General features: G+C 47.9%; 1 protein-coding gene across 15 annotated transcripts; it reads right to left on the reverse strand.

Moving 5' to 3' along the window:
• Nucleotides 1-139: 139 nt before the first annotated feature.
• ZNF384 (zinc finger protein 384) lies at nucleotides 140-22,558 on the reverse strand. 15 transcript variants are annotated; one of them, XM_074534835.1, is made up of 11 exons: nucleotides 22,439-22,558; nucleotides 21,787-21,835; nucleotides 20,687-20,876; nucleotides 17,942-18,008; nucleotides 17,576-17,816; nucleotides 16,932-17,253; nucleotides 4,708-4,932; nucleotides 3,876-4,058; nucleotides 3,007-3,085; nucleotides 2,031-2,189; nucleotides 140-1,882 (listed from the first exon to the last, which is right to left on the reverse strand). In XM_074534835.1, the coding sequence occupies exons 3-11, from the start codon at nucleotides 20,737-20,739 to the stop codon at nucleotides 1,607-1,609; spliced, it is 1,605 nt and encodes a 534-aa protein (XP_074390936.1). In that variant the 5' UTR covers nucleotides 20,740-20,876; nucleotides 21,787-21,835; nucleotides 22,439-22,558; the 3' UTR covers nucleotides 140-1,606. The 15 variants fall into 15 exon arrangements, with proteins under 15 accessions (XP_074390936.1, XP_074390935.1, XP_074390934.1 ...); XM_074534834.1 differs by lacking the exon at nucleotides 22,439-22,558 and adding an exon at nucleotides 22,216-22,418; XM_074534833.1 differs by lacking the exon at nucleotides 22,439-22,558 and adding an exon at nucleotides 22,160-22,418.
• Between the last annotated feature and the right edge of the window lie 610 nt (nucleotides 22,559-23,168).

Genomic DNA, 23,168 nt, shown 5'->3' on the forward strand with positions numbered 1-23,168 from the left:
CTTTTTCCCTTGCCTTCTCATTCTCTTCCAAGTCAGCCTCCATGATCCAAAGAAACTAATAAGTAACACACAAGACTAGCAGTCATGTGGACCAATTAAAAAAAAAAAAAAAAAGAGGAAGGAGAATTGAAGACGAAGAGAAAGGGAAAAACAAACGAAGATTGAAAATAAAAATTCGCCAGGATAATGCGTTTTATAAACACAGAGATAGAAACAGTTACAGCAAGGACAGAGCGGGCCAGGGGTGGGAATAGATATTTATATATATATATATATATAAATTCAAGGGGCCTTCAGTTTATTCTTGTTGGCTCCCCCTTCTCATTAGATTGGTCTCTCTGTGGGGATCTTCATCCCCTTCTCTCCACTGTCCACCTTTTGGGGATTCTCTCCCATGACCAGGGTCCAGAAGAGGCCACCACTGCCATGTGAGTCCAGCCCGTCTTGGCAAGAGGGAGCCTGGGAGAGCACTCTGGCAAGAGATGAGCAGGAGAAGCTAGCCTTTCCCTGCTTCCTGCCAGCCCCTTGAAAAGACTGGTCTATTCCTCCTCCTCCTCCTCCTCCTCTTTCCCTTTGGGAAACTGGGGGAGGACAGGTATGTGAGTGTCAGAACTGCTGTCATTCCACCTTTCAGGAAAGGGAATAGAGAGAAGGGTGATGATTATTTTGGCAGTCTCTTACCCTCCCTCCAGTTGCTTTTTGGTTTGTTGTTGATGCCTGTAGGCTTTTCTGAGGAGGGGAAAAGCAGGAGGGAGAGGAGGAGGAGTACAAGCTGCTAGGATATCATCCACAACAGGCAGGAAGGGCAATGAGCAGGAGCCCACATTCCTATGGGGCCATTGCGCTGCTCAGACAGCTGTGAGAGAGAGGCAGCAGCCAGTTCAGACACACTCCTCTCTACTGCTCTCCACTAGGGGAGGAGAAAGAATGCAATACTCCACAGCCCTTAGGCAGTGTAGGCACCTGTCCATCCCAGAGAACATGTCTCACCTCTCCCCCCTCCACTGGTCTCACCTTCCACTCGGGAGAAGGTTTCTCCCATCCAGTCCTTGGGGCAGGACGAGCGACCCCTCCTCCCTTTCACAAGCAGGAGGGACAGGAATGGATATTTCTCTCTTAGACACTCAAGGCAATTCTCAAAGAACCCCATCCAGCTGTGAACCCTGCCACATTCTTCTGTGGCCTGCTAAAAACACGTGTCCAAGCCCCCGTATATACAAGGGCCGTCTCTCCATCCCATCCACCATGCGTGTCACAACACGCAACCCCGCTTCGGACACATCCTACAGTGAGAGAGAAGGCAAAACAGGGGCCTTTCTTTGGGTTTCAAAGGAGGGGCTCTTGCATGAGGAAGTGATCCCAGCACAGGAAAGGGGCTCTTGCACAAGGAAGCATCCTCCTACCAGGCAGGCTGTTGCACAGAAGGAGCACCCCCTTGAGACAGGCTGTTGTGCAAGGGGCTGCCATGAACAGGGTTACACAGCCAGGAGAGGCTGCTGCAGGAGGAGAGGCCAGAAACTGTTGCACGAGGAGGGCCGCTGCACAAGCGGTGCCCCTGGCACAGGCTATGCACAAGAGGCGTTCTGCTCCCTGGGTTGAGGTCTCTCTAGGAGCTGGAGAGGTGCTCCACTTGGATGGCGCTGGTGCTGACAGTGAGGCAGATGTCCTTGTGATGCTCTGAAGTCTTGTAAGGAGTCAGGTCAAAGGAGCACTGGGGGGGAGGGTTGGGTTGGTTAGTGTCTCCAGAAGGGCCCCCTGCTGCCCCCCCGCCCTGCGGCTGGAAGTGCTGCTGCTGCTGCGAGGCCTGGGCTTGTGCCTGAACCACCTGCTGCTGTGGGTCAGGGATGTTGTGTTTCCGCATGTGCTTCATCAGGTACGTCTCCTGCAACGGGAGGGAGTGCGTCAGAAAGGAGGGAACGATGCTCACAAGAGCCAAAGCCAAAAGGGAAGGACACGGCAACTCAGGGGACCGCTCCCATTGCATCTACAGGAGCTGCTCCCTGGGAAGCCGAGCACTTGTGCACACTCACCGAGGTGTAGGCCCGGCTGCAGATGGAGCAGGTGTAGACCTTGGCGTGTTTCACCGTGTGCGTGGCCAGGTGCACCTCCAGCGAGGCAGCATCCGTGTACGCACGGTGGCAGTTGTGGCACTTGAAAGGTTTGTCTTTGTTGTGCTGCCGTCTGTGGGACTGGCGGGTGGCAGCAGCAGGCAGGAAAGAGAAAGCAAGCGTGAGGAAGGAAGCAAGTATTAGTACTGGAGATGGCTTCACCTCAAACACCCCCTTACAGCCAGGCCCCAAGCTCCTGGCTGCTCAGGAAGGTACACCTGGCTCCTAGCATAGGGACAGAACTTCTCCCTCCAGCCCACCACACCCTCCCCACACACGCCTTCCCTCTCATGCATACTAGGCATTTGAAGAGCAGAGACTCTTAATGCTCCACAACCCCCATCTTCCCAGTTTCCATGCAACTCTCAGTCTTTTCCTGGTCTCTCCTTTTCTGTCCCTCTATACATCTGCTCCCTGCATTTATTACCTTCAGGGCAGGATTTGCTTTAACTGCTTGCAGGTGTTTACAGCTCTTTGCTCTTTGGCACACTCTACAGTCCCCCTCCTCCAGGGTACTGCAACAGGACACACCACCTCTGCTTCCTATATCCCCACCCTTATGCCCTCCATTTCATTGTAAAACAAAAAATCCACCCAGATACCCAGACTTTATTGGGTGTAACATTTCACAAAAGTCTCGCCCCAGCAAAGTTAGAAAACTGCAAAACAGATGGAAGGAATTTCACTAAGGTCTCACCACTTTCAAGTCAAGTTAATTTTACAGGATGCTACTTTGGGCCACTACTGCTACAAGTCAGGAATCTCTTCCCTGCCCAGGCCTTCAATAGCTTTCTGCACTCTTTTATTCTCCTCCCAGCTGCCCCACTTCCTCCACCTCCTCTACCACTGGAACCCGTGCCAACCTCTGCCGAGGAGCAGGACACACCCAGCCCCTTACCTGCAAGTTGGAAAGCTGGGTGAAAGCCTTTTCACACCCAGGGTGAGCACATTTGTAGGGTCGGTCCCCGGTGTGGATACTGTTGAGGAGGAAGAGCACAAATCGGAGGCAGTGAGCAGACAGACAGGGCAGACTGCCAGGGCCTGCTGCTGTGTGAAGGGGATGATGTTGCCTCCAGATGCTGTTCTAGCTGGACAAAGAGAGCTCTGCACAGCTCCCACGTCCAGTTAGAAGTTGAAGACAGGCAGTCAAGCAGATTTCAGAGTGACAAGGATTGGGGAGCAAGAGCTTAGGAACGCCTGGACAGCTCAGCATGTGAGCTACCTAAAAATGTACTGGGAAGGGGTCTGGAGGTCCAGGCTCCCTGTTCCAAACTCAGGAGTCTTAAATGACCAAGAGAAATCTGTTCTGTTGCTTCCACAGTACCAAGAAAACAGCTCTGTTCCCTCCAGGATAGACAAACCAACACTTTTCCTTTTAAGTAACAGGCTGAGTTTACCTACAGTGTTAACCTGTCCCTGTCCCCCTGCAATGCCAGGAGCAGCTTCCACACACTCAGTCCAACCCCCGTGGTGCCAGGCCGGGATCCCCTACAGCCAATGCCTCTCTCTCTATCGCTCTCTCTCTGTGCCGCCCGCGGTGCAGGACCAAGGATCCCCAGGGACAGCACGTGCCCACCTCAGCCCTGCCGTGGTCAGTGTCTCCTGCGCAGCCTCCACTCCGTCCACTCAGGTGGCTCACCTCCGTCTGGGGTGCAGCCGGCCGCATTCCCCGCCCGCCCCCCGCATGCTTGGCGCGCGTGCTCCAGAGGTGCATGCCGGCAGCGCGGGGGGACCAGGGCCAGGCCCCCAGCCTCCTCTGGCCCTTACCGTGTGTGCTGCTGCAGGTGGGAGAGCTGGCGGAAGGCCTTCTGGCAGTAGCGGCAGGTGTAGGGCTTGGCCCCCGAGTGGATGCGGAGGTGCTGGGCCAGGTAGGATGTGTTGGCGAAGCTCTTGGAGCAGTGAGGACACTTGTGCGGCTTGACAATCGCCGTGTGGAGCTTGGAGTGGATCCTGCCGAAGAGGAGGAGGAGCAGCAGCAGTTGGACATGACCGCCATCTGGCTAGTGCTGATGGAATGAGGGCACAAAGGGGGTGGGACAGCACCACGCTATCTGCTACGTGAAGGAACTCCAAACACAGCATGAGCTCTCTTGGTCTCAAACTGTGCTCCCCTTGGATTCAAGGGACCATGGTCTGTCTGCACCGGGGGAGGATCCAGAGAGAGCAACTATAGAGCTTGGACTGAGGGGCATTGGCAGAGCTGTGTGTGGGAAGCCTGTGGCTGAAACAGCAGGGGGGGCTGCAAGCCTGGACTTGAGATGTTTGGCACAACTACGCTGGGGTGACAGGGAACAGTCCTCCTATGCCCATTCTACTCTCACACCGGCACAACCAGCCCTGGCTCCTGTCACAAAGCGTCACTCCGCTGCCGGCGCCTCTCTGGCGGAGCAGCGCTAACCTGAGCACATCCAGCCCCTCACAGCCGGGCACCAGGCTCACGTGTCCGGTACCGCCACCGCCGCTCTGCCGCGCGTACGCCCCGAGCAGCCTGCCACAACCAGCCAGGTCTGCCCAGGCAGCCGCCCACGGAGGTGCTCACAGCATGCTGGGATGACGGCAACATGCAGTGCAGAGGGCCCCAGCCTCCTCCGGCCCTTACCGTGTGTGCTGCTGCAGGTGGGAGAGCTGGCGGAAGGCCTTCTGGCAGTAGCTGCACGTGTAGGGCTTGGCCCCTGAGTGGATACGAATGTGCTGGGCCAGGTAGGAGCTGTTGGCGAAGCTCTTGGAGCAGTGAGGACACTTGTGTGGCTTTGTCTCCGTATGGGACTTGGAGTGGATCTGCATCTCCGACTTGGAGTAGAAGGTCAGCGAACACATCCGGCACCTGGGACCGGGGCGAGGGGAAGAGACAGGGTCACATGGGGGTAAGCCCCAATATGGATCAACTCTAACTGGATGGGATCCTCCACACTGAGTGAAGAAGGGGCATTTTCCCACTATAAGGTACTGGAGAGGTTTCTCCTGGGGTACTGCTTGGCTGTGAGTGATTCAGTCCCAGGGGAACAAATTTAAGCCGGGAACTGGCGTAAGAGAACAAACAATACTTCACAGCCAGACAAGTGAAGGTGTTGGAAGAAACCAACTGGCTTGCAAGAGAGGCTGGGCAGCACTCTGAAAATTTTCCAACGGCAATCCTAAGGGGATAGGAATAATTCCCAGACAAAACCCCCACTTTGTTAATCTATGATTTATTTCAGTCAAAAAAAACCTTGGAAAACGTGGAAATCCCAGGTTATAGTCTGTATTAGAAGTTAATTCCATGTACTGTGAAGTCTGTGAGAGCAGAAATGGCCAAATCTACTTAACTCTGCCCCCATTTCTGGAGAAGACACTCAAATATTTAGGATACAAAATGCTGAGAATAACAGCAGTGCTGCTTTCCTAGTGGGTCTCACAAAGATACTCTGGATATCAAATGTGCTATTTCATTGGTCTAGTGGGCTTTCATCATTTCAGTCTTACTGATGTGATGCAAAATGTTTTGTCTGGGCGTTTGGATCCATCTGTTCCCATAATGATCAGAAATGTATTTGTGAACACACAGACTCTCTGAACAAGAAGAAGCAGTTGGCTTCGCTCTGCTACGGATGCTGCTGTTAAAAACTGTTCCTCCACTATGACACCAGGCTGTTAAGAGAAGCTCGTACTGTTTTAAAGTTCAAGATGGTAAAAGCTTTTGTGGTTGTTAATTTGACAGAGAGATAGAAGCTGCATCCAAGTTCTTTCTTCCATTTCTTCCCCACCCCCCATGTGTGTCAAACAAGGGGCAGAGTAAAGGTTTATCTGAATTTAGGTTTTTCATTTACATTAAAGACAAAATAGAATCTCCACATGCAACTTCCAGGGTCACATTTGAGAGAAGAGATGCCAGCCAGAGGAAGGCTGGTTAACATGAATTCAGCGTTCACAGTGGTTTTGTCTGGGAATTTCTTGTGTTTTATAGTGTTTACAAAACTGCTCAGCAACAAAAGTCTCTGCAGGTATTACAAGCCACAGAGCTGATCCTGCTCTTCCCCATATCCATCTCCTCTCAGGAGGATACTTCATTACATCTACTGTTGTGACTCTGTTGGAGCCAGAAGCTTTATGATGTGTGCAGTCTGATTAGCGTATGTCATGTAAGCAGTGTTTATCCAGCACCTACCTTCACTTCCACAGGCCCTTCCGAGCCACAGCTTGATTCCCAGCCATTTAGCTGGAAGCCATGCCTCCCTAGCAAGCACTCCAACACACACCTGTCATAACATTTCCCTCCTCTCCACCTTTGCTCTTTTACATTCATTATCATCTCTAACAGTTGTTCCCACGTGTCCTACCTTCATCTTTCTCTTAATCCATTTTAATTGCAAGCCTTAACAGAACATGCAAACTAAGTACATCCTTATATAAATCCCTCCTCAATACACACACACACACACCAATCCCTGCTGGAATCAACAAACAGAAGTAATTTGACTGTTTCTCCCTACATCAATTAAAGATACAAGGAGTAAAAAGGTACATCAGCATCATCTTTTTTAAAAAAAGTAGCTCTTGGTTTATAAACCAAACTATCTCAAGTCACACAGTTTGTTCCAGACTTCCTGGAATGCTAGACTTGAATAGGGCATATGTATTCTGCAGTAATCAAGTCATACTTACACGATGAGGACTGTGTGTCCTTGAAAGCACCAACGTTAGAAAAAACTGAGGTGAACACTGAACTGAAAAATACCTTTAAACCACCAAGTCCAGTTCCCTGCTACTGCAAACAATTACAGCATAATCCCAAGCTTGACTTTTAGCAAGCTCCTTCTCAGCAGATGCTGACTTCCATTACTCTCAATTGAACCCCGTTCCACAGCACTGGCCCTCTGATAAGGAACCATTCAATTGAGAACAAGCTCCCAGTGTGATGCTGTGCTAATATGGCTCACCAAAACAAAGGGGAATAGCAGGTATCCTTTTTGTATACAGGAGGGGAGCAACTGCTCCTGCCAACAGCATGTCTAATTCTGCAGTCAATGTCCTCAACCATTACTGAAAAACTCACACGGGCTCAGCAAACTTAAAGAGTGATGGCATGTGGAAAATTGGCTTTGCAGGAAAGATTCAGTAACTCCAGTTGATCTAGGTTTGGAGTAAAGCTTAAAAGATAACCTGGTCAACAGCCAAATAAATCTATGAAGGGAGAAAAATATCAATTAGTAGGGGCTTATTTTATGAACAAGTCAGACATAACAAGGAACAACAACTGACACCAAAAGTGGAAAAAAGAGGAAACTTTTCCAACCAAGAGAATAATGTATCTTTGGAACAAGGCTTGGGGCTACAATATGGTCTCAATCACTTGGTCCCTACAATCAGCATTCTGAGAACCCAGGTACCTTTCTAAGGGAAATACCCTTCTAAGGGTTTTGCTCTAGTTTAAAGAGAATGCTGGGCACTAATCTCTTCTGTGCTGTACACAAGACTCTATATTTTAAATAGTCTATTCTGTTCTGAAAAATTAATGAACTTTATAGTGCCATCAAGTCCAAGCAGTCCCATGCATTAAATCTATAGTACCATAAAGCCATCAACTTCATCTTCCATAACTCCTGTGCACCCTTTCCTTTACTTATTTGCTTTGCCAGCTATCGGCCTTCGGGTCAGAAATTCTCTAAAATAAACTTTATTGAAGAGAAACAGACTGCATGTCCTTTTCTATTTTCAAAATAAAATTATAAAGAAGTTTTCAAAACATCACTGGCACTTGCACGACAATGATAAATCTGATTATTAGGCCTCAACAACAATAACAGAACCCCCCAAAACCCTAACCTCCCCCAAATCCCCAAAATCAAAACAGAACCCTCAAACAACCTCTGTTGTCTGAATTTAGCAGCTATAGACATTCTGATATTGTTTTTCAAACAACATTTAGAATTAAAATATTGCAAGAACTCATTTTCTAATCATCTAATTAGCATCAACCCTGAGAGAGCAAGAATGTTATGCAGCATTAACAAATTCATGAGCCTTATGAGTTAAAAAAAGCCCTGGAATATAACAGAAAGCTGCATTTCAGAATTTTATATTGTGTGGTATCAGGCTTGTTCATGGGAACAAATGATCCATTTAATTAAGGGCTTTGCATTCTGCTTCAGACAACATCAAATATTAAAGGGGAAGATGCAATCAGCCCTCTAGTGGGCAAATATGGATTCAAAAAAAATGTTAAATCTATATGGATAATGAGAATATCCCATCTGACACTAGCAGCATTTCAGTGCTCTACTTCAGTGAAATTCTGGCCGGGGAGAGGAAAATAGGGAGTGCTCCTTAGTAAGCATGAATGAAACACTATATGAAATAATTGATTTCTACCCCCCCTCTGTTTAATATCCATTTTTAATAGTCTCCCCACTGTGCTTCTAAACTACCCCTCCTTTGGCTGCATTCTTTCTGACAGCAAGAAACAGAAATGACTGCAGCATTCCCATTGATGGTGTGACACAACATCCCCTGCAGCTCCTTGTTATGGCTCTGCAAATTCAGACAGCCTCGGAGAAAATATCCTTAATATAACAGAGGTTCATATCAACAGTTAAATTAGCACTCAGGCATATGCCAGAGATCAAAAGTAACCCCTTCCAATGTTTACAATGCTTTCTTTTTTATAGGAAATAAAGACATTCAAAAAAATGTTCATGTTAGACAAAGACACTCAAAAATCATGAAATGCCAGCAAAAGGTGGATGTACAATTCTAATTCTACTCCCATATGAAAGTCATCACAATGAGTCATAAAGAAAATGATGCCTATAGCAACTAGACTACAACTCTGTGGCACACAGTGCTGTATTTTTTTCCACTTTTCATGGAATGTTCCGCCTCATTCATCAGATGCTGTTAGGAGATAAAATGCCATCTGAAATACCAGCTCATAGTAAAATTTGCCCAACATGGATTAACAGCCTTTTTCAATCAAGTGCTTAATTAATCAGTATCACAGTTGTGAAAACTATGTAAGCTTTATATGGCTCTGAGAATTCGAATTCCTAGTATCTACTGAGAGTAGTCTTACAAGTTAATTGAGTCCTTGCTCCTTCTGTTAGGCTACATATACAAGTTAGACCATCAGTAAAACTAAAATTCAAACCAGGAAAGTCTGAAGTTAGACTAGATGATAAGTTTAGGCTGTCAGAGTCAACAGTTCATTTAAAAAGGAAGGAAATGTCCTGCCTTTGCAATGCAGAGTTAATGAAGTAACTAATGCAAGCATAGCACAATAATGGATGCACAGTTCATGATAAATGCTTGACCCTCACATTCCCCCATTTTTTAAGCTGAAGTTAAACACTTTCTTGTTAATATTTTGTAAGACAAGGGGAAAGGAGACAAAACTAACATCCAAGATACACAGGTACACTTGGGCAACACCCAAATAAAGCCAGCGAGTACAAAGATGCCAAATGAAGGCACAGGAATTGTATCTCTGCTTCCACACTGGCACACCCAGCATCAGCTCCTGCTCCAAAGCCAACACTGTGCTTCCACTGAACAGTTTACACTACTGGAGTGTGCAACAAATCTATCAGCTATGCTCAGAGATCTTGGTCAACTTACTTCCACAGTCCTTCTGTCACTGGTGGCTCGGTAAGGCTGCAGAAGAGCACACTCCCATATAGTGGCAAGGCAAAGAGCAGTTCAAAATGCTCTCATCATATGGCACTTCCCCAGTTCCCAGAATTGAGGGTATTCCTGCATTTTGTCCATTTTTCCAAATGACCCTAAAAATACCTGACCCAGAATTTTGTGGTATTTCAGCATACTTCACAAATTCCCTGTGTTCTTTTAATGACTCAATCATTTATGCTTTCAACAGCTGCACCTTAAGCCTTTTCTGTCACAGTCTTGCACTGGGAGCTTTCATGATGTCACTTAATTCCTGAAAGTCTTTTTCACAGTCATTGCTTTCCAGGATACTGCTCCTCCATATTCCTTATCTTTAGGCCAGAGACATTCAATAGTCCAACAAAACACTTCTGTCTGATAATGTTTGCCATTGTGTCCCAACATCTGGACCTCAGTCCCTGGCTGCTGGAGACATCATGCTGTCCCAAAAGGCTAAGTCTTCCATGGGACTGTATTAAAATATATTTTGTCTCAACAATTAACAGCCACATAAAGATCCCATTTCTTTACAGCTATCCACCAGCATTGCTTTTATCTTTAGGTTATCAGCCATGACTTTCTGTTGACCTCCAAATCATTGAACATCAGGCCTAAGACACTGTCCACCAATTTTTGAAATCAGTCACCATTAGCATAAAAGACCAACAAAACAATAAAACACAAGAATGTGCTTCCCACTATAGTGATAACACGCAAGAGCTAAAATATAAAGAATACAAAAGGCCCATTAGAAAGCACTAGGAAATTTGGAAACATCAAGATTAAGGTCATCCATGTCACCATAATTTGGCTCTGCAATGCAGGTGCTTTCTGATACAGCTTTATTGACTGTTTCCACAGAACTGCACTCTTATTATGTTGCACAGACAGACACTTCAAAAGCAAGCATTCAGCTTTTTATATCACCACTCTGGACAGCCTTAAGCCTTGTCCAATTCCAACATGCAATTCCAACCTCGTGAAGCAGATCACTCATCTCCTGTACCCACCACAGAAATATCAGTGCTCCATAAGCACTCATCTACCTCCACAATGTCCCTGGTTTATGCTTTGTAAGGGAAGGGAATCACAAAAGACAGTGAAACACAGTAAGAGAGACGTACCCACTAATTCCAAGCAGCCAAACTGAAATCTGCAACCTCTTTTTTTTCCTTTAAAGGAAAATTCCTATTACATACATTCATATCACTGCTCCTATAAATTTCTGTGCTACTCCTATGAGCTGCAACACTTCTGCAAAGCAGAACAGGGTCTGACCCGTAACAGAGGAGTGTTCAATGATACTTGAGATTATGGTTTTGGGAACCCTGAATGTTAATTATTTCAGGGTAACTCTCTATGGTCATTTGTAGCCTAAGACAAATGCAAATCCACTAAAGATTCAACCTAACTCGTACTTGCACACACTTCAAGGCAAGACTATCTGTAGGGCTGCAGGATACCACAGCAATCTGTGGCAGAGGCAAATGTAATCAACAGTTCCTCATACTAGCAAATGCCTTCCCCAGATCATCCCCCTCAACTCCACAATCCCATGCCAATGCATTTTATTTTCTTTTCACAGAATATTCCTTTCAGGCTGAGCAAACATGCAGGTTTCTGACAGGCTGTCATGCACCAATAACTAATCAAGGATGGTATCAAAGTGCCTTGACTCAGTAGGGCCAAATTAAGGTGTAATCAGACAAGAGGCACAAAATACAGTTTTAAAGTTCCCTCTCTCCCAAGCTGAAACTGTGACTGTTCTCCTCATTTCCTTGCACACACTCATTCCATGTTGACAAGCAACATGCCAAAATTAGAATTTGTGACTGCAGAACTTCTCCTGTCAATCCCTTCTGTTTGGCACTATGAGGAACTGCCAAGGGAAAGCACATGCATGCACACACTCACAGTTACATCTCAGCAGAAAGGAGAGAACTTACCATAACACAAAGTTTTACCTCATTATACTCTCAGGCATGTGGCCAGTCAAATTGTCATTTTCTAAGCTCCAAACACTACATTTATGTACAAAGCAAGGATCATGTGTACAAACTGCATGAGCATATATAAATGTGCATGTGCAACAGTATAAATGTGCATGTGCACAGTATAAATATGCAACAGTATTCCTTGGAGCTCCGAGACCATAAGACAAGGCCAGCCAATCTGGAAAAGGGGTAAGGATCTCAAAAATCAAGACAAGTCTCAAAAATGTGCAGCTGAGGAAAGAAGAGAGACTCTCTTGGAGTCCTCTGCTGAGGGAAAGGCTAATAAGCTCACCCTTGATTAGACATCAGAGAATCCACACAGGAGAGAGCCGCTGGAAACCAGGCATCATTAGTTCCGCTGCTCACGGAACCACTTGTTAAAAAAAGCAAACAGAAATTCCAACGTGTGGCATCACACTGACGCCCACAGTGGTCATCAGCAATCTTAAAATCCACTGCACAGACCTCTGCCACTGCAGCTAAGATGATAAATGACAGCAACAATACTTTCTCACCTTTTTCTAGCCTAAGAGGGAGATGAGGTTCTTTGCCAGAGGAGGTCACATTCTTATGCTGACATCAAAGCCATGGCAAAATTTAGAAACACTGAGTTTAGTATTTCTAGGCTTTGGAGGGAATGTGGTCAACCTTTCTGCCTGACACTTCAAACTTAATTCTCCTTTTGCCCTTAGCCTTCCAGCCCAGAACAATCCCCTCTCCTGCAGCAATGCCCAGACCCAAGCTCTTTACCCACATGTCCCAGCCTCTTGATCCTCTACTGCAAGGGCACTTTGTTACTTCATCCCCTCAGTTACCTAACACTTATCTCCTCTTGCTCATGTTTCTGTGTCTGTCTACATCCCATACTCTTGTCCCTCTCTGTTCTGCCAGTTCTAGGTACCTCGTTTTCCAGCACCTAGCAGGTCTGGTTCTTTCCTCCACCCCTTAGTCTTGGCTGCTTATAGCTCATTCTGGTGCTAGCTCTCCCCTCTCTCCCTTGCATAGAGGCTCCCCATCACATCCTCTGCTGCATTCCCTAGTTTGTAGGCTCTTGTCTTTTCTCTCCTCCTTTTTGATTCCCATCTCTACCAAGTTCCCAGATTTCCTCAGCAGAAACAGCTCCAGTCCCTGTCCATGCCTCATTCTCATCCCTACCATGTTTGAGCCAAGCAGTGTCTTCTCACGCCTTGCTGTTGTGCCCATCAGAGATGGAGGTTATTGTCCACACTGGGCACTAGAGACCCCTTCTGAAGCAGAAGGAGGAGCAGCTGTGCCTGAAGGAAAAGCATATTTGGCCCTACAGTGCAACTCTAGAAGATGCAGAGTTGCAGAAAGAGTAGATATATAGTCCAGCCTCACTTCTCCAGAAACTGAGAGAAGTTAGGCTGTATTTGTCTCCTCTGTGGAGATGGACTGTCTGCTGAGTGCCTGGAGTGGTGCAAGCCTCAAGAAGCCTCAAAGAGAATATTTCCTTCACATATATCCACCTGCAAACTAGAAATCATCTCAGAGCATGCTTAACAGATTTTTTCCAAGCTTAAAACCGGCCAAATTCAACAACATTGTCACAGACACGTGTGACTTACTGAACTCAAAGCCACCACATTACAAATTGATTCAAAACTATGGGAAGTTCACTAAACAGTAATGCTAAATCCAAACAGGCTTAAAACAAGACATGTCTGAGAAGATACCCACCTGCTGTATTCAAACCATCAGCTTCCCTTGTATACATAATTTGCTCTCTAATGAGGGTCTCCATCCAGCTTCCTCACCTTCTGCAGCTCAGTTCACTAAGGATTCTGTACACTTTTGCACCTTGGACTCATCTCTGAATTTTCCTACGTCCCTCAGCTGCTTATTGTCTCCCAGCTTCCTTGCTGTTCCCCAGTGAAAGTAAGGAAAACCCAAAACCAGAAGTGGAGAAGACAGAGCTTGTTGATTACACTATGACATGAGGCCCTTCTCAAGGCAAGAACCTTTCTGCTGGTATCCAAGGCTCCAGAGCACAGCCTGCAAAACATTCCAGATTATAAACTGGTATTCATCCTGGATTTTGCCTAGCAGTGCCTATACAGAGCTCTCTTCCTCTTACAAAGAAACTGCTTAGAGAACTGTCAAGAGAAGAGAATTGATAATCTGGCCCAGAGCAGCTAAATCACCTTATCAGTCTTGTCCACTGATCACATCACACCACAGACTTCTAAAAGTGCACAGGTACAGGCACCACACCAGACTAAAAATCAATCTACTGTATCCAGGACCTGTTTGCTGCCTTTTCCTCAGCACCTTTTAAAGCACTGGGAAGAAGCCACGTGTTCCACAGTGCCAGCATCTTTCTAGAAAGAGTCTTGATGCTGATCTCATTTTCCAAAGAAAAAGCAAATTCTACAAAGATGTCGGGAAGGCTAACAAAGACCTGATGATGAATCCAGACAAGACTGAAGTGACATTACTCATGAAAGAAAATGCTTCACAGGACTGGGTTAGATGCTGTCCCCTGCAGGTGCAAGCATTCTTCCAGCAGCACAATGCAAAGCACCAAGAACTCTGCCAGACAAATCCTAAGGACAGACATCAAAGACCTGCAAGTATTGCCATCATTAGCAAAAGCCTCACAGCTTTTCTTACCAAAAAAACCCCTAGTCATAGAGATTCTTCCACCACTTTCACAGCAGCCTACTAATTCACTTCTAGTGATGATACAGCAGTAAAACAGTTGCTATTTGCTGGAGTGGGAATCTCTACATTTAGTAGAGAATGGGATGAGCTGCAGTACATGTATCAAGGTTTATGCTCCAACACCTCCCACATCTGCCTGGCTGTGCTCCTCATTCAAGGCCTTTCTCTGTCTTTATTACCACACTAGGAGTCAGGAATTACAAATATTAGCCACCTGCCCAGACACTCATGACAAGAGAGCTCACAGAGCTCAAAATCAAAGCTTAAAAAAAGAATTAAATTTGACAAAATAATCCCAGGCTTTAGGAATTGGGTATTAAAAAAAATAAAATAAAAACCACACTGATCAATGTAGTACAACTCCTTCCAGGAATCTGAGTACATTATTCCCAGTGTCTCATCATGGGAATCAGTGAAATCATACAAATGTAGTCATATGAATGCCAAAACCAACTCCTCCTCCAGCCTGAGAAAGAAGCAGGAGTAGAGGAACCTCACCCACAGTCTTAATTTGGCTAGCATATGTCTGCACACTGTAGTGACGGGAACTACTGAAATCATCCTCTAGAACACAGAGGGATCCCAGCATTCCTCAAAGTTTTAACTTGTGAGTCTATTCATATGCATATTAGAAATGATTTTACTATGTTGCACAAAGCTCTTCTCTCCCACAGCTCCAAGAGAAGATAGCGCTTTCCTTGATTTTTCCAACAATCATTTTTAGTTCCAAACTTGCACATGGGATGCATCATCCACAGAGCAGATCTCAAGGAGGGCAGAAGTACTCTCTCCTGAAGTACCACTATTGGGGGTCTCCAATTTAGCTCTCTCACATCTAAGCACTGCTCAGAGGAAGGCCTGCTTAGGGTGGGAGCTGGTGGAAAAGGTACCACACTCAGATTAAACATTAAAAAAATCTTAAACATTAAGAAATTACATGTGCCCACATATATACTCATCTGTTTTTTCCCTGCAAAGGCCTTTTCATGAGCTGTTACGCAGTCTATGCGTGTTCATAAAGTTTCTGCTGAGTCACTCCACCTGGTCTTGGGCATTTTTTTCCAAACTTACAAGTAAACAAGGAGCTATAATTAAAGCCCCGGTTCAGCTTTAATTCTAGTGTTCACTGCCAATTGTGTCCCCTGTAAATACATATTTAACAACCTAATTAGCAACCCAGACTGTAAGCAGCTTGAGTAGTGTGGATCTGTGGCTATGGCCCAAAATAAATGGTGGGATTACAAATAGCAAGCTACCTAACACTCCCACCCTTCCTCACCATACGCTGATTATATTTTCAAAGTGGAAAAACTGGGACATTGGCTAAGATAAAAAGGCTGATCCAAGCTCTGCTTTTGCACCCATTTAACTGTGTTGATTAAAAAAATGTAAACATTAAAAAAAGCTATAGTTAAAAGTGAAAAAATGCCTGGGGTGGGCACACAGATTCTATGTAGATGCCTCCATATTCCAAAAGCCTAATTCCAGAAAAGTAACTAAATCTGAACCAAAACAAAGAACATCTAAGATGATAAAAGGAAAACTGTTCGATATGGGATCCTGGGCACATTATAGGCAAGTGAGAAAACCTAGGGACCATCTCCTATTTCTGTTTCAATTTGGCTACTACTTTGCCTCTTATTTATCCTAATCATCCACCAGAAAAACCTATCATTGAATCACCCAAAAGTGCTCCTGCTTCCTGCCTAGGACAGACCGTCACATTTACTGCCTACCACTTTCTGCTCTGTCTGGTTCCCACCTTGTCTAAACACCCACACTGCTTATCCTCAAGTATTCCCACCTATCTTATCTCTCCCCTCCCCATCACTTGTAAACTCAAGCCACATCCCTCCAAGCTCAGAAACCCAACCTCAGGGCTCAGAACTCTCCTCCCCCTTATCTGACACACTTAGGGCTCAGAAACACCCTTAATATTTAATTCAGAATTACATTTTTCCCTTGTTTTGTTTGGAGTGCTGAGATAGAAGATCACATGGGACAATACACACAGGAGCAGACACTACCACCACAGTTCACTTCCTGCTCTGTGTGTCTCCAGTTTGCAGTCTTTACACTGGAGAGACTGGAGTTGTAACTGAGGAGCCCCCAGGTACAGCAGGGCTCTCAGCTACACCAGCAGTGCTGCAGCTGCACCAGCCAGCACTGCACTCTGCAGTACACCAGCCATACCAGCTGGCTGTGCCATCAAGGATGTAGTTTAGTCTCCATAACATCCTGATCATTAACTTATCTAGTAACATTAACAACTATATTCAGGAAATCAAGACTGTCCACTGAAAGAAAATCCTTAGTTTTGGTTCAACTCATCAGCTTGTAAATATTCCTGACCAGCAAGAAAACTCAACTCTTTCTGCAGCTCAAAGATTCTCTACTCAGAGACTCTTTAGGTACAAGGCAGAGATCTCTCCTTCCCCATGTAACCCTCTGAAGGGTTACACCCCCATGCCCATGCAATGTTACAGAAAAGGTTTCAGCCCACTCCCACCTGTATGTCTTGCCATCCTTGTGCTGGTCCTCATCATCCTCGTTTGTCAGCACAAAGGGGTCGCTCATCTCTGGCAGCCCCGACTCCTGCAATCGTTTCTTCTTGCGGCCCCGGGGCGGTTTGGGGGCGACTCCCCCAGCCCCGGCTCCTTCAGCGAGGGTGGTTGTCCCTTTCTTGGACAGGTCTGGCACCACCTGCAGGGCTGCCTGGGAGCCAGGGGGGAGCGCAGAGACAATCATGGGAGCTGAGATGGGAAAGGTCTGGGCAGAGGCGGCTGTGGTCACCAGAGAACCTGACGGGGAGGTTATCACCAGACCAGGACCTGCAAACAAAGGAAGGTGCAGGAAGTCAGTTATTACATCTCCAATTATGCCCAACCTCCTTATCCCACAGAAACACCTACTTTTGACTACAACACAAACAGAAAGGTAGCTTCCCCTCCCAAAGCATTCCCAGTCTCTACTGCTGGAAGCTGAACTTCCATAAAGAGGGTGGGTATATGGAGTGCCTAGAGATTCACAGTGAAACCACACCAAAGTAAGCCACACCATCAGTAAGGCTAGGAATAATCTACAGGCCAGGACCTCGTGTTTCCCCATCCCACGGTCCCCTCTGCAGCTGCCAAAGCCTTTGGAGTGCCCTACCTGCTGTCATGAGCCCAGCAGACTGCACTGGTACCACGGTGATGTTCTGAGTCACGGGGGCTTGGCTGTGTGGTGTCAGCTGCTCCGGCTTGGTGTCCGAGTCCATGGAGATCCCAGTGGGCAGCGCCACGGAGGTGGGCACTGTCAGCAGGGCAGGGTAGTGGGGGGGAGCCAGGCTGCAGCCCTTCTCTGTGGGCAATAGCTGCTCCTTCATCTTGTTAATGAACATGGTGTTCTCAATCTAAATGGGGGGAGGACAGCTCTTAGCACACCCTGGCACAGCTTTGCCCAGCATTTGGCTGAGCGAGAAATGCAACAGAAACACTCATCATAAACTCCTGAACATAACAGGCTGGGAGATCTCACCTGTCCCGAGACGGTGGGCACTGCTGGCCAGAAGTACGGGGAGGAGTTGAAATGAGATTCTTCCATCCTAGCTGGGCACAGGGGGCAAAAAGAAGGGGGAAGGGAGGAGGAATGGAGGATAAGGAAGACAGACACACAAACACACACAAAAAACCCATTAAACTCAAAGAGATTCCAACATGGAACTGACTCAGTCTAATGCTGTGACAGTTCCTTAATCTCCCCTGTCTTTCTTGAGCAACTTCTCCCCCCTTTTGAGCTATCTGCCCAAATAAAAATATTATTTTCAGGGGGAAAAGGTGCCTGTTATTCCCATGGGCTTGGGTCCATCTGAAATGTCCCTTGCCCAGTAGTCCTCCATGCAAAAAACAGGACTGGCTAGAAACCCAGAAAAGATCCAAATTTTCCCAATTATCATCCACCCAAGTACATGGCATAAATGAAGTCTGTGCATCTGCAAGCAGGCAAATACAGATGAAAACTTTTTCACCATCACAGACAGTCTGACCCCACAGGCAGTGAAGATGTTGGACTTTGCCTGTCCCTCCACCCCAGCTCAACACTAAGGACCCAGATGCAGCAAAGGGACATTAGCATTATGTTACACAGGAAGAAAGATAGGCAGAGAGAGGGAAACAGACTTGCCCAAGATAACAGACAGCCACAGCAGACCAAGAAGTCAAACTCAGGGCTCCTAACTTCCTGCTACCACACCAGCCCCACTCTTGAAAACAACACAGAAGCATCATTCTGTATTCCTGCTCTCCTCCAATGAGACTAGCAGTAGGAAAATAACCTGATTCCCCTGCTCCTGAGATACCCTATTTCCAAGCAAGATCATGTCATGGCTCTCCATTGCCCATTTTCTTTCCATCTTTCCATTCTGTAGGAATCTGTCCCCAGCCGAGTGCCCACTGCTCCATCTCAACTCTCCCTGCATTCAGAGGATGAGTTAGACACCAAAAGAGAGTCTCCTGAGCACAGAGGTATAATCTCTTTGGGAACACCTGACTGAAGAAGCCCTTTCCTTTCTAATCTTTACATTCCTTTGTGTAATACCATTAGTGGACAAAGTTTGTTACACTTGCAAAAAGACTACTCAAAACATAAAGAAATTAACAAAACAATATTTTCTGAAAACAGATACATCTATTCCTAAACAAATATGGCAAAATATGGTAGGTAAAAACTATGCTCAGAATACATTTGGCAGAGAGCACAACCACTGTAGGTTTTTCATGCAGCTACATGCAAACTGTCCTACTCATATTTCTGTTATGGTCTGTCAGTGGTCTCATAATTGAACAATATTGCTTCTGAAGGGTCTATCTCAATCCTCCAGGGAGCTCAGAGGGATGCCCCCAGTAGCATGAAACACATTACAGAAGTATATCATGATGGAATAATACATGTGGAATTGCTGTGTGTGAGCCAAAATGCAAAAATAATTTTCCTCTGTGTGGAGAAGCAGTATTTAAATGAACCAAATTACCCGATAATTTTGTTTTTATGAATTGCTCATGCAACAGCAAGGCCAAGTACTCCTGCATCACTCACTCACTACAAATCAACCAATAAACACACTTAAGGATAAATTATTTACCTTACATTGGTGGCATGCAGTCAGACTGCTCGCTGCCTGACTGAATTACTCTGGATTTGCACCGCTGTGATTCAATCAGAGGCTGATGGGGCAACACTCTTACCTTCCTTCCTCTGCTTTCTTTTCTGAGCCAAATTAATTATTGAGTACACTGCCCACAGCACAGCCCTTTGCATGTAATGCTTAATTACATGACTTTTTTCTTCCACAGGATGGGCACACATGAGGAGATAACACATCCTTGGCAACTGAGCACCACCTGAATCAAGAGTGGCATTTTGTTTGGAATTTCCAAGTTTGAGGTTTTTTGCTTGGTTTTTCTTTGGTTTTTAAAATAAATAAGCAGTTATTTGCTTAGCTTCCACATCAAAACCACCAAAGTGAACCTGACTGTCCAAAACCTCAAAGTCTCATATAATAATAATAATAATAATAATAATAATAATAATAATAATAATAATAATCAGATGCATTTTCCAGAGAAACTTTGTAGTTGTCCAAGACTCCCTTGGATGCAACTGCAAACTTCAGGAGTTAAACAGAAACATGCCAATTTAAGCAAAAAAACTCACAACAGCTTTCTTATTTAAAGAGAACAAGTAATAAAAGGCAAGTCCATTTCCAGATTCCAAAATCCAGAGTAGCAGAGGCCAGGGCACTCAGTGGCTGCTTGTCTCCATCTTGTCTTGGCACCAGAACTTCGGAGAGAATCTAACTTTTGTTTGCTCAGCTTAAAGTGTGTGCAAGTCAAACACGGCTCGTACTGATCCTTCAAAGGATGGCTACACTGATTTCATTAGACTCCCTTAGTATTGGAATAAAATCCACCTCCCCATTCAAAAATCTCAATGCTTGAGCACATTGTCTACCAGGCCTCAAACTTCTGGCTTGAATGGCTGAAGTGTGATGGAGTTATAAGAATGTGGAGGAGAAGGAGAAATGGTGTAAAAGTTGAAGCTTTCATGCAATTTCACTAGCAAGCCAGTCTTCCAAAGGCAGAAAACAAAGGTAAGATTCCTCCACCAACCTACTGGCCTAGTACCCAGAGCTGTCCCTCCCCTACCCCATTTTCAGGCTAAAAGGGTATTTTGAAAACATGCACCCCTATTGGCAGCCCCCACTGAGCCGCTGCTCACACTTACTTTACCAGAACTCTGCTCGTAACCCTTCCAATTGCTCTATAACTACCAGACATGGGCTGGAGCTTCAACCCTGCACCACAGCACGCTCCCACTGCAGGGCCTTCATCATCCCAGCTTCCACAAACACGCCAGAGATGGGACCTTCTTCCTATTCACCAGTCTAGTATCAGACAGATGCCAACGTACCCTCCTGATGTAAACCAAAAACACTTTCTGTGTACACACCACAAATGTACATACACCAAATAAACAACCGAGTGCACCAGAGAACTCACAAGGGACAAGGGTTCTGGAGTTTACATCTCACAGAAACACATACTTAACGTGCTGCATTTGTACTTCTTGGCAGCTCAGCACTTTAATCATAAACAGACAGGTAAAAACACATGCAAGTACACGGTGAGATACGGGCTGTGATTCTGGAAGGCACAACCAAGGCTGGATGGGCAGGTATTTGTTCAGAGGTTGACTTTTAACACGGGTTTCTTTATTCTCCAGATGCCTGGCTTTTATTTCCCATTCGGCACAGAGTTTGCAGTCAACAAAAGGCCCCGAGAGCAAATGCTTGGGAACAATTTAGACTGTTGTTTTATGTCTGCCCAAGATCTTTGTTCAATGTCAAGGAGCTTTTAGGCTTAATTGCTGCAAAATACTAAGGATGCTGGAAGCCACACAGGCTGTTACAACAAAAGCAAAAATGCTTCCCTGGTAACTATAAGCACCAGAAAGTTCAAACGGTGTTACACCTTTAGAACAAGCGCATTTGAACACACATCAGGAATATCCCAAATGTACCGGACAAAGTCCGGGACCCCAAACCCGCAGTCTACAGACACAACTTTGGTGCCGTTCCCGACACTTGCGCAGCCTCCACCCCGAGCGGGCGAGCCTCAGCTGGAACAGGTGCCTGGCAGCGGGCATTCCCTGCGCCCCAGCTCCTTCCCGGCGCTCAATCCCTGCTCCCGCTCCCTGCAGCCCAAGCGCCCTTCCGTTCCCAGCTCCGGGACCCGCGGCCCGTCCCATCTCCCATCTCCTCCCGGCCCGCGGCAGCCCCGGCTGAGGGGCGGGGGGTCACTCACGCAGCTCCGGGAGCTCCTTACCCCTCTCACTCTCCCTCCTCTTGCATTTCTCCTCCTTCCAGGGCCGGCTCTGCAAACAAACCGCCTGGGTTACCGGGGCGCCCGGGGCCGCGCATGGCAGCGGCGGGCGCTCCGCGGGGCCCGCGGCACCCCGGCCATAGCGGGGCAGGCGCTCCCCGTGGGGCCCGGACGCGCCTCCCGCCGCGGCGGCCGAGGGCGGGGCCGGCCCGGAGCGCGGCTCCCCCGTGGCGGAGCCCCCGACGCCGGGACAGACGGGCGGGCGGACAGACAGACAGACAGCCCGCCCTCCTCCATTTCCGCTTCCAGATCGCCCCGGCCCCGGAAGTCTCGCTGCCCGGCCCCCCGCCCGCGGTCCCGCCGCCCCGCACATTACCGGGCTCCCCCCCAGCGGCGGCCCCGGCCCGGCTCCGGCGGCGGCGGCCTCCTCACCGGAAAGACAGCGGGGAGGAGCTTCCGGGTCAGGGGGCGGGCCGCACCTCGGCGCTTCCGGGTCGCCGAGAGGAGCGGAACGGCGTCATCAGCGGTTTCGCTTGAAAACGGGGCGGCGGAGCGGCGGCTGCGGCCCGGGGGAGGCTGCCCGGGCCGGGGGCATCGGCGAGGCGGCCGCGGCCGGAGGTCGGGGCGGGGGTTGACCGCGCGCGCGCGCGCTTACCGGAAGCGCGGAGGGCGCCGGCGCGCGGGGCAGCCCGGGCAGGCGGAAGGGCGGAAGTGCCTGTGGCGGGCGGGCGCGCGGCGTCCCCGAGCCCGGCCGGCAGGGCCGCTTCCGGCCTCGCGGCGTCACGTGACGCGGGCGGGCGGAGAGGGGAGAGGCGGTCGCCCTGGTGAATATTCATGAGGCACCGTGAATGGGGAATTCGGCCGCTGACTCCGGCTCGGCGCGGGACGGGGCTGCTCCAGAGGAGTTTTCGCGAGCGCTGTGCCTGCCAGCGCCTGGGACGGTCCCGGCCCGCCGCGATGATCCAGGGGAGTTGTCCCAAAGTTTGGCTGCCAGCGCCTGGGATGGTCCCAGCCCGCGCTGGCTCGAGCTTTTCCTGGCACGCTGCTAAACGTGTTTGTCCTGCTGAGCCAACAGAACGGACTTCCCGCCAGCTGGCCTTGTGCCAGAACGGGCAAACCGGACCGTCTCACCACCTGCCGGGAGCAGCAGGGTAGCCCTGTCCCGCGGCTCCGTGTGACCTCCCCCACACACCAGCTGTCCTTGCGTGTGTAACCCTGCACACCTGGCCCCGGCGGGGGCTGCAGCTCGCCCTCGTTCCAGGCTCTGAGCACTCCCTCTCACAGCCTCAGCCCACCCAAGCTCCGGCTGGCAGCCTCCCGTGCGCTGCCGCTGCCGCGGGAGGAGCAGCGGGCGCTCGGTGCCCCGCGCCCCGAGCACGGCCCGG

The sequence above is a fragment of the Zonotrichia albicollis genome, chromosome 2 (assembly GCF_047830755.1).
Source record: "Zonotrichia albicollis isolate bZonAlb1 chromosome 2, bZonAlb1.hap1, whole genome shotgun sequence".
Classification (NCBI taxonomy): Eukaryota; Metazoa; Chordata; class Aves; order Passeriformes; family Passerellidae; genus Zonotrichia; species Zonotrichia albicollis.

Coding starts and splice junctions, on each gene's coding strand:
- ZNF384 (XM_074534835.1), bottom strand. CDS start 20,739: ATGTCTGGTAGTTATAGAGCAATTGGAAGGGTTACGAGCAGAGTTCTG. Junction 3,086..3,875: donor CACCTGCAGCAGCACACACG/GTAAGGGCCAGA, acceptor CCTCCTCAACAG/TATCCACACCGGGGACCGAC. Junction 1,883..2,030: donor GCAGCCGGGCCTACACCTCG/GTGAGTGTGCAC, acceptor CTCCCGTTGCAG/GAGACGTACCTGATGAAGCA.